Here is an 11678-nt window from a genome sequence, read left to right on the forward strand (position 1 = left end):
TTTTTGGGTTTATCTCAGGTCACCATTTCACCCCATCCCCAAGAAACTTGGGCTGTAACCTTTAAATTCCCCGGCTTGAGCATAATACAAGGATTTGCTAAGAGCACAGGAATTGGCAGAACCCTGTTAGCAGAACTGGAATCCTCTCTCATTTCCCAGCTGTGGCAGCAGGGCTGCCATTAAAAATCACTTACTTGGATTAGCTGGGTCCCCTTAAGACCCATAAACCCATTGGGTCCCTCCCCCTCGATAGCAGCCCTGTGTAGCAGTGAGAGCCAGAACCCCATGATATTAGGTGCAATAGCAGTTACCCAGCTCCTTCCTTTAACTCTTCCTGTCCCACCATTTATGTGCTTTGTATCCCCACCGCCTGCTTTGACAATCAGTAGTAGAGCCCTGCGTCACACCAGAGTACCCGCGGAATACCCTCAAAGTGGTTGGGTTTTTGGCAAAAAGTGCAGGAGTGATCCCACCACCCTCCTCTGAGGATACAGCAATCCCCAACCCCCCCATCTGATCTGGCTCAGGAATGAGATTGGTTCTGGTTTTGCGGGTCAGAAGGTGTCAACCTATTTGTGGGGGGTCAGGTAGAAAATTGTAGTGGGGTGGCAGGGTCAGCATGTGTCTGACGGACCGGTCCCATGAAGAACTCTTATGGTGTATTTTTCTGTCTTGGCACAGTGGCATGCAGACTCTATTGGGGGCAGCAATAATAAGTTTAAATGCCTCCTGATTTGCAAATAGATTAGCCAATAGTCTGGACACAAATGTCACTATTAAACACCCCAGAATAGGGGTATCCAAGAAGAGGGGTATCGGGCACTAAAAAGAACTCCACAAGGGATGCCAAAAATAAAGTTAAAAATTTAATATTTATTGTAGATTCATCAAAAAAGGAACAGTATCTCCATACGGTTCCTTTTTTTAATGAATCTTCAATCAATATTAAATTTTTAACTTTATTTTTGGCATCCCTTGTGGAGTTCTTTTAAGTGCCCGATACCCCTCTTCTTGCACTTCGCTGGTTTATCCGCTCCCTAAGCCAAGGGTCTGGGGCTGGTGCTCTACATGGCAAGTGAACAACATATTTTGTATCCTGTACCCCACTTTTTTCGGTGGTTAAAACTATTAAACACCCCCCAATAAAAAACACAGGCAGAGTTTAAGAATTAAAATCATTTTTATTGCTCGACCTGCATTTTAGGAGAGATCTATAACAAAAGGAATATATATTTATATATTTATATATTTTAGCACATACAGTAATGAGACTGATATAGTCAGGTTACAATACAAAAATGGTCCTCTCTTTGACTATACTGTGACTCTCTAGGACACAAGAACTGAGAAATCGGATGGGGGGGGGTTGGGGGTTTCGTGGAAGCAAAAGGCAAAAAATATAACTATACAGATTTGTGATTTCAAAACATCTTTAGATTTTCACGCGCGCACACACAGGAAAATAAAGCTGTGTTATTTATATTTATCTTCACGCCGCAGCTACGAGAATAAAGGCAAAGCTAAAACCGCGCGTGTGTGAATTAACAGGACAGAATATAAAATGCAGACGAGACAGCAGATGGGAGTCTATGAGGAATCGGTGCAATGGCCGCTACAGCGCCCCCCAGCTGGAGATCTGAGCTTAAAAGCCTCACATGGTGTTACTAAGGTTCCTATGCGTTAAAACACAGCTTTTATTTGAATCATTAAAAACAGAACTTAATGAGACCCAATTCAACTTCCACTCAGGCTTGAGTTCCCTGAAATAAACCAGAAACACCATGCGGTGTGTTTTGCCATAATCCGCGATAACTTTGTGCGGTTTCTTGAGCCCAACTGTAAAATCTTTCTCTTAACTGACAGCTAGAGGGCGCTGAATAGAAACCAGGTGCAAATGATTCCCTACAGAGCCAAACTTGAAAAGCAGCGAGTACCTAAAATCTCAGAAGATAAAGCACAATCTGCCTGTGACATGGTAACCCCAAAACTGCCCCTTATACTGCAGAACTATTAGTATATGAAGATTCCCAGCACAACAGCAGCCTATCCAACTCCAGGCACAGGATAGCACAAATGCCCATTTCTGCTTAATGGCTGGGTTGATTCCAAAAAACATGTTTGTTAACCTGGAAAGCTTGGCTTCAGCAGACAAGACTATAACTAAACTATAACCGGTTAGTTGTCTTGTGAAGCTTTTCCCCACACGGGCAAATCAGAACAATGAAATTGAGAGGTGCAAGGTCCTACTTAGGTCAGAAGAAAGACAGTTTTCAAAACAGTGATCGGAAGAAACACAAGAAATGAAAATAACCACGTCTACAGTTACCCCACTGTAACAACTCCCTGCTCAGAGACAGGAGCAACATGTGTTTAGGATAGAATAGCACAGCACTTACGTCACACAAGAGAGAAGTGGCAGCGGCTAAGTCAGGGTGATTATAGCATGGGTTAAACTATGGTGATTGTGGTGTCACAGACTTTCTTGGGTTGCCAGCGAGACTGCTGCATCTTTGGACTTTGGAGATGACTTTCAGTCAGATTATTTTTCCCTAAAAACCCTAAATATTATAGCAGGGAATCACAGCAGACCTGAGCAGAATTAGAAAGACCTCTTTTACTTTTAAACGTTTCATGTTGTTTTGTAAATTGGGCAAAAATAATATTTTAAATGCTTTAAAAGAAAGAAAAAAAAAAAAGAACAGGGGAGTGTGTGGAATAACTAGGAATGGTGGGAGATGCCATAGAAATCACAGTGCTGAGTGAAAGGACTGATTCCTACCCTGAGCTATGAGGCTGGAACTGGATCAGCCACAATCACCAAGACTTAACCCCCTGTTAGCACACTCACTTCAGCTCTGCGTGGGATGCATTTCTGTTTCCAGAGAAAGAGAGTCTTCTGTGGCAGCGACAGATGTAAGGGGGAAATACAAAAATAGTTCCTTAAACAATAAAAAGTTGACGATGTCAAGCTTTTGGCAGGTGCTGTTCCGCTGTGAAGGAAATCAATGTGCGGAGGAAAAGCCGTGTGGTTTAACTTGTGTGGAGGAGAAACGGGGGGTCCCAATATGGCTTGGGAAGGCGACTCAGACAGACAGTGACACAAAGCTGTTGTACTGCTGGATGTTCCTTTTCAGGATGTCAGAGCAGGGCCCCAAGACTCTCTCAAAGCGTGGGCGGTCGAGTTTGACACACTTAAGGGGCCCGCGGGCTACCACGGTGGCTGCTCGGGGCCTGTTCATCAGCAGGGCAATTTCACCTGAGAGGAAGAGAAACAAGAAGACATGTATTCAGAATGTTTAATATCATATTCTCCTCACTAGTGGGTGCCTTGTGATACTATTGTGCTTACTCCTGAATATAGTGCGCAACTCCAGATATACAATAATAGCCTCATGTGACTCACAACAGGACCAATCACACATGAGCCATAACACACTCACTTGTTACAAATCAAACATTAGCATAACAAAGACACAATCCATAAATAGTGCTGGAACTCACCAAAGTAATCGGAGGGACCCAAACGGCCAACCTCTACAAATTCTTCATTCTCCGAGCGGCGCTGCAGCACTGCCGCTGACCCCTAAAGAGAGAAAAAGGGACATTTGCAATGAGCCACCGCACATTCAGATTTACTTGCATTCCACCATGCTGCCTCTCTGGGATCTACACTAATGCCCATCTGTATCCTGGCTTCTGTATATTCTCTTTGTGAAGTACTGTTAATATGCAGCCCCTTTAGGTTGGATATGTCAGGTAAGTTTTCACAACCCATTTCATCCCTGTGGCAAAGCCACACCTCTAGAATGATGAAGAACTCGTCTCCAGGCTCTCCCTGCACCACGATTTTCTGCCCATCCTCAAACTGTACAGGTTCCAAGGCATCAGCCACAGTCAGGCGCTCCCACTTATCCAGGGATTCTAGGAAGGAAAGAAAGAAGTCTCTTTAGCTCCCCTAGAAATGGAAATGCAGCATGGTATACATGGCACGAGCACAAAGGGCAGGCATGTAATATGTTAAATGCAACAGTATATATAGCAGACTTGGGCAAAAGAGCCACCCTTCCCGCTCACAAAAATGTGGCTATGGATGAAATGCAATTTCTGTATTTAAAGCTTAAGGTAACGGCACAGAATGGGCATTTACCAATCTAAAATAATTACCTTGTTATACACAGGCTTGTTCTGTTAGTGCAGGGGTCCCCAACCTTTTTTATGCGTGAGCCACATTCAAATGTAAAAAAAGTTGGAGAGCAACACAAGCATGAAAAAGTTCTTGGGGATACCAAAAAAAGGACTGGGTGGCTATTTGGTGGCCCCTGCGTGGACTGGCAGTCTGAAGGAGGCTCTCTTTGGCAGTATACCTGGTTTTTATGCAATTAAAACTTGCCACACCTAGGATTCAAAAATAAGCTCCTGCTTTTAGGCCACTGGGAGATACATAAAAGGAGTTGGTGAGCAACATGTTGCTCATGACACACTGGTTGGGGATCACTTTTTTTAGAGTTTGACATTACTCCCTCTGGCCAACAGAGGGAGCTTGTGTGGCAACAAAGTACTTTCCCTGACTGCTGATAAGAGAAACTGTCCTGTATACACAATGCCAGAAATTTGCAAAACAGTGAAAATTCGGAAAATGCATTAAAGGCATTTTTTTGTGGTGGCTGTGGAACCTTTTTTTTTTTTTTTTTTTTTTTTTTTTTTTAACAGAGACCTTTTCAGACCAAAATACATTGGAGTCTATGGGCGTTTTTTTTAGCAGTGAAATCTAGAACATTTCACTCATATCTATTTCTGACCATAGCATCACTATGGACATAGCCGCACAATCTCCAAATACCCTGCCAATTTACTAACCTCCCCATTAACCAGATTTCTACCAAAGAAGTGCAGCAGAGATGGAGACTGGCAGGTTGTTCCAAACATTCAGAGAGTAAGCAGCTTCATAAGAATGGCCCCATAAATATTCCATGGCTTATATACATCAAAGCTGCAGCCAGGTATGTACTATGGTTATGTCTACTATCATGAACAGCAAAGGGCAGAACTCACCTAGAATAGACACCTTGCTCAGGAATTCCTCATACATCTTCCTCTTCCTTAGTGTACTTCCCTGCAAGGAACCCATAGTCAATCAATTGTATTCATTGGCTAGGCGAGAGTTAAGGTAACGACACTGGCTAATGGCAGAACTACAGAGCTAAGGCTGCCAGAGTTCTAGTGTCAAACACACCCTTTCATAATGTCCCCTTAGAATTTCATCCCAGTTAGAATAGTTAGGAGCTACAGAAATGCTGCCGCAGAAAAGGACAAGATGACCTACCATAAGGATTCTCCTGTAACTGTCACGGTCTATGCCCCACAGCTTCACATTCGTTTTGGCCTTCACGGTTGCAGCTCTAGGAGTCCCGTATATCAGAGCCAGCTCCCCAAAGCTTCCTCCCTCGCCAATGCTGGTCATCCATTCATTGTTCACATACACCTAAACAAAGAGGATGTTTATAATATAAAGCTGACCAAACACTCCAAGTTCCACTAGTTTGGTGGGGTCACCCAATGAGAGGATCTTTTCTGAGTTTGGCCACCCAAATGCCAAATCAGGCTGATCCAATTACGATCTGACTACATTATAGGCCCAAAGGTATTTATCGGGAGAGGAACAATGAATATCTGGTCAATTTCTGGCCAGGTTTCATTTCATTTAGCCCATACACATCACAATAACCTGCTAATACCATCTGGAGAATTTCATAGCCCTCGCATTTTGTTACAATCCATATTCAAGAACCTTGTAGGGAGTGTCACCTAGAGAAATAGACAGTGTGTGTGGTGTGACCATTTTAGAATATAACTAAATGCTACAGGTACAGCAGTTTTGTATGTGTCCATTCAAAGAGGCATCAGTGCATTTATACCAACACTGTTTCGGAGCATAAAGGATCTTCCCCTACCCTGTGCACAGAATTGAATTAGTCTCCACACCAGCAGACAGGAGGGAATATGGTATGTATTGCTTGTGCCACAGTGCAGGTGAGGCTCAAACTATAAACCTTGGACGTGGGGGGAGATGGGAGGGGGGAGAAATTAGCAAAGTAAGTTACATATTACTTGGCAATTCTGAGACAGCCATTGGCCAAATCTGAAATGAACTGTTAAGAATTTCCATCTCTGCCATTATAAAAAATTAGCACAACTTACATCCATTTCACCCTGGTCAACAACATAGAAGTTATCTCCTTCATCACCTGCGGGAAAGGATATGGGTGTCAGTTAAGTTGACGTTGTATGTGGATCAGTTCACCCCTACCAAGGGACAGGCTAAGCTGTAACACAGAGCTGTTAAAGCCGCTCTTTATCACCAAGGAGGAGGATTGTGTGCAGTGAAAGACAGGGTCTGCTGGCAGCCGAGTCAATGGACCACCCTGGTGACCAGATAGTTTATTACCTTGCTGTATGACAGTCTCTCCTGAGATGTATGTAACTGAAAACATTGCATCAAAGATATCACTGGAAGATAAGAAAGGGGGAAAAGTTACAGGTGTAAAATTGTAAGGGACTTTTTATAGTCGATACAGAATACCGACGAATGAAATGGCATGCACGCACACTCTCTTTCGCTCTATGATAAGGAATCGAATTTAAATGTTTCACCACTTTAGATTAAGATAGTATGCAAATAATGTGCAGCCCAGAAACAATATCCCCTCCATTTATTTGTCATTTGAACATGTTAGGAGCCGTTTGTCCTGGGACCACCCCCTTCATACCTTCTTTCAGTATCATCCAGATGGGCAAACAGAACGTTCTTTTCAATGGCTTTAGCCAAAGCCGCCATAGTCTTGTAATCTTTAGGGATAACCTAAAGGGCAAAAAAGCAGGTAATTTTATATCAGCACAACTGGTTAATGCCCTGATTTGGCTTTAAATGGCAACTCACCCCACAATTTACCTTCAACATGAAGCAGCCTATAACATTCTATATAGTAAAAGTACATTTAAAGGTGAACTTCTCCTGTAAATAGCAGTGCTGACTGGAGACAAATGGTACAGCAAGTGGTGCCCTGGACAGGAAGGGGCTGGAAAGCTTTATTCAGTGGGAGGAAGGATTTATATGGAATGATACTTACTGTTTGTTATACCTGCAGCCCTCCAACCATTGGTTCTACTACAAGCTCAGCAGTCAGTGGTGGCTAAAATGTTGTACCCCACAACAGTTATGGTGGGGCACAGGTACCCTCTACCGTTTCTACTGCAGAACTTGAGGTGTTTACCTTGCGGACATACGACGCAGCATCCTCCTCTGTATACACCTCAGCGCTGATTGCACCCCGACGTCTCCTGCCTTTAACCACAGAATTCATGTGTGGGGGAGGGGAAATCTCATCCTCACGAGAATCGGAACGGGAGCCAGATTTCTGTTGGTTTAAAATCTGACGTGCTTCCTCCTGAGCGGAGCAAAACAAAATTGCATTAATCATCATTTGAGAACTCTGTTTGATAAGAAATAAACCTCCCCAGAAAAAAAGGCTTCTGTATGTGTCATCTTCCCAATGGAGGAGATCAATATGGATTAAGGCTTATTTATTGGCTGTATTGATTTTTATTCTATAGAAACACAGCAGATTATCATCTGTGGGGCAAGCATAAGAGTATCAGAATCTCATCTCCGTCTCACCTTAACAAATGCAAACATGCAGATAAAATCCGCACAGGATCACTAGCAACAACACCATTTTGCTGAATACACTGAATTGTATTTTCTCTTGAGTTTCAGGTCCCAAAAATCCTAGATTTGCATTAATATATCCCCAGTTTACATCATCTAGAGCAGGGATCCCCAACCAGTAGCTCGTGAGCAACATGTTGCTCTTCAACCCCTTGGATGTTGCTCCCAGTGGCCTCAAAGCAAGTGCTTATTTTTAAATTCCAGGCTTGGAGGCAAGTTTTGATTGTATAAAATCCAGGTGTACTGCCAAACAAAGCTTCAATGTAGGTTGACAATCCACATAGGGGCTGCAAAATGGCCAATTACAGCACTTATTTGGCACCCCAATAACATTTTTCATGTTCGTGTTGCTCCCCAACTCCTTTTACTTCTGAATGTTGCTCACGGCTTCAAAAGGTTGGGGATCCCTGATCTAGAGGTTAAAACTGTATAATCATAATCAGTGTTATGTGAAGAAAATGGCCCCTATTTTAAAAATATGCCATTTATTTATTATATTTCTTTATATTTTATACAGCATGATAAAGCTATACACATAATTTTATACCACCTACTGCAATCCCTAAAATCACCCATTAAAAACAACAGGTTGCTATGGATATTTCCTTTTATGCATTATTTTACGCACAGACAAGGCATTGCCCATTCAGATGAACGGGAAATAAGTCAAGCAATTGCTGTTTATGCCTTTCTTTTAACACTGCTTGATAATTACTCCCCTAAATGTATTTCACTGGAAAAAACTCCTACTGTATTTACTAAATCCTTCTGCAATGCCAGCTCTGGCCACAAGGGGGTCTTTATTTAAAAGGGCATGGCCTCATATGGGGTAATTACTATACAATGTCAGTTTATGACTTAATACAGGACCCATAGATCTTACAGACCCATGAATATAAGAGCAAGGTGCTTACTAAGCCCAAGGGTTGCCGTATAAATTAAGAAAATGGACAAATGAACCCAGAAATGAGAGGCGCAATTGGTATCATTTTGCTATTTGTTTCTTTACTGAACATGATCCTGCTGTTGGCATCACTGGTTAAGCTGGTATAGATTCCCCTCCGTCCGTATAAAGTGCCAGCTGTTTCCTGTGCTTAATCTCTGTCAGGGATTGCAGGAGGATCACTGGAGCTGTGACATATTTCTGCTTTATCTACAGCTGCTGAGCTGCTTTCTCTTCCTGCTGCACCCTATATACAATTGCCCTTTATTAGCACTTTCATCTTTTTTAAAGCATGACTAACCCCTACTGCTGTCATTTACAGTATTCAGGACCCTGCTACTTCCCAAATGAAACCAAAAATGCCATCCTACTTTAATCAGATCATCAAAAGCAGCAGGGTTGATGGCTGCCATATTTGACCATGTTGGTCCCCTGTCAGGAACATTCACAGTGGAAGCCAATATCCCCCTGCACATGCTACCAGTCGGTGATCAGAGACAGAAACAGGGGTTGACCCAGGGATTAGTTCTCCTTTAACAACAATTTCCTGAAAAGGGGAACTATGGAAGAATCCTTGCAGTGCCAATACTGGGGACAGGGTGTTTTTTTCTTTTAGTACCAATGCTGGGGGCACAGTGCTCCCTTCTCCGCCAGGGTGCAGTGAAAAGAAGCCATAAGTAAAGTATTACCTTCTCAAGCCTTTCAAAGTGCTCCCTAAGGAAAGCCATGGGGCAGGCGGGCCGGACAGTGCACAGCTGCACAATGCAGTCCTTGAGAAGCTGCTGTATATTGTGTTTCTGCACATACTGTTCACACTCCCGGAGGCTGCGGTCCTCCTCACTGCTGGTGCTGCCAGAAGCCATTGCTCTATCTGCTGGGAAAAACAGGCACCATGATTAGGGCTGGGTGGGGGGTAATGATTGTCAGAAACGATACAGGGAAAATGGGGGGGGGAGAAGGAATGAAGTTCCTAGTGACAGGCTGAGGAAAAGAGAATTGGGAGCACTTACCTCATATAATCATATGTGTGCCTGAACCAAAGACAAATTAGCAGAGTTTTTATGGACAAAACCAAACTGTCCCTTTAACCTACACTTGATAACAGTCATTGAGTTGTACCCATTTTGAGGGGACAGGACCAGGAGGCGCAAAAACGAAACAGGATTCAGTTTCATAACATTTCTCCCTCATCTCTTTATTTGCTGTATTACTGCTCTGAACGGGCCTCAAAGGGTTAATACAGTATACTGCCTCTCAGGTGTCCCATTCACTCCACTTCCCTAACTTCCCAGCAGCACTGCCATTGTAGTGTGGGTATATCGGCATCACTAGCAGCCAATACCAGCTTTTCTCTCACACTTCAATATAAACACTATGTGGGGATGCCACGAGGGTACTTGTGCAAATGTTCCCTATGTGCATTCTGCAGGAATAGTGTATTTACGGCCAGGCCCAGACTGGCAATCTGTGGGTTCTGCTATAAGGTTCCATAGAAAGTCAGTATTTAGTGGGCTGGTGGGGGCTGTTTGGGCCTCTGTGTGGGCTGAGTGTGCCTCTGTGTACCTGAAATGCCAGGGCCTATTTTAATTCTCAGTCCGGACCTGTTTACGGCTACTAAACACCCACAAGAGCAGACCCCTGGACATCACACGAGCTGGCCCCTGGGCATAACCCGCAGAGGTACTAAAGGCTTACAAACATACACAACGGAAGAGTACCTACACAGGCGGAGGAGCTATGTGAGACAAGGGCAGATATAAGGGAAGGGGCTAATAAACTGGAAAAGAATAATGAGTGAAGCAAATGCAACAGAGACAGGGCAGTTACTTAGGGCAAATATAAAAGTGAGCGTCAGATAAACAGGGCAGGCATAATGTTATGGGGAAATTTCCAGAGCAGGTTTAATGGGTGGAACAAATAAACAGGACAGGCATACCAGAGGGGGGCTGGATCAGGGCAATAATAAGGGAAGGGGCAGTTTCTCAGGGCAATAACAAAAAGATGAGCTGCTCATGGAAATAATAAGGAGAGGGGTAGAGGATCAGGGCAATAATAAGGGACGGGGCAGTTGCTCAGTGAAATATTAAGGGATGTGGCAGTTGCTCAGGGCAATATTAAGGGATGGGGCAGTTGCTCCGTGAAATATTAAGGGATGGGGCAGTTGCTCAGTGAAATATTAAGGGATGGGGCAGTTGTTCAGTGAAATATTAAGGGATGGGGCAGTTGTTCAGGGCAATATTAAGGGAAGGGGCAGTTGCTCAGTGCAATAATAAGAGATGGGGAAGTTGCTCAGTGAAATATTAAGGGATGGGGCAGTTGCTCAGTGAAATATTAAGGGATGAGGCAGTTGTTCAGAACAATATTAAGGGATGGGGCAGTTGCTTGGGGCAATATTAAGGGATGGGGCAGTTGCTTGGGGCAATATTAAGGGAAAGGGCAGTTGCTCAGGGCAATATTAAGGGAAAGGGCAGTTGCTCAGGGCAATAATAAAGAAAGGAGCAGTTGATCAAAGCAATTATAAGGGGAGGGGCAATTGATCAGAGCAATAATAAGGGGAGGGGCAATTGATCAGAGCAATAATAAGGGGAGGGGCAATTGATCAGAGCAATAATAAGGGGAGGGGCAATTGATCAGAGTAAGTATAAGGGAGGGGGAGTTAATCAGGGCATGAATAGGGGGAGGGACAATTAATCAGTCGTAGAAACGAAGAGATAGTAAGAGAAGGCAGATGCATGTGGCAGATAGATGGGGAAGGAATCAAGGTTTATCTCACCAGTCCCAATACCAGGCTGTGTCTGTTTTGTGTCCCCGGTATCTCGGCTGTGTCCCCCCAGTCTCTCCCCTCTGCCTCAGGCCCAGCTCCGTCTCTTCCTCTGCCCTCACCGGAAACAGCGCGAAGCCAATCAGCAGCCGTCTGTGACGTCAATCGGTCTGACAGGAACCGCGAACCATGGCAACCGCTATCCCCCGCCCCTCCAGCTTCTGCCCATCTCCGCCCTTTTGCCTCTG

The 11678-nt window shown here is 44.0% G+C and overlaps 1 protein-coding gene across 2 annotated transcripts; it reads right to left on the bottom strand.

Annotated features, from left to right (window-relative positions):
- Positions 1 to 1161: 1161 nt before the first annotated feature.
- Positions 1162 to 11630, bottom strand: prkar1a.L (protein kinase cAMP-dependent type I regulatory subunit alpha L homeolog). 2 transcript variants are annotated; one of them, XM_018234270.2, is made up of 11 exons: positions 11443 to 11630; positions 9359 to 9543; positions 7272 to 7445; positions 6768 to 6859; positions 6446 to 6507; positions 6199 to 6245; positions 5324 to 5482; positions 5053 to 5113; positions 3800 to 3921; positions 3502 to 3583; positions 1162 to 3256 (listed from the first exon to the last, which is right to left on the bottom strand). In XM_018234270.2, exons 2-11 carry the CDS (start codon positions 9530 to 9532, stop codon positions 3084 to 3086), a joined length of 1146 nt encoding a protein of 381 aa, XP_018089759.1. In that variant the 5' UTR covers positions 9533 to 9543; positions 11443 to 11630; the 3' UTR covers positions 1162 to 3083.
- Positions 11631 to 11678: the final 48 nt, after the last annotated feature.

This window comes from Xenopus laevis, chromosome 9_10L (genome assembly GCF_017654675.1).
Source record: "Xenopus laevis strain J_2021 chromosome 9_10L, Xenopus_laevis_v10.1, whole genome shotgun sequence".
Lineage (NCBI taxonomy): Eukaryota > Metazoa > Chordata > Amphibia > Anura > Pipidae > Xenopus > Xenopus laevis.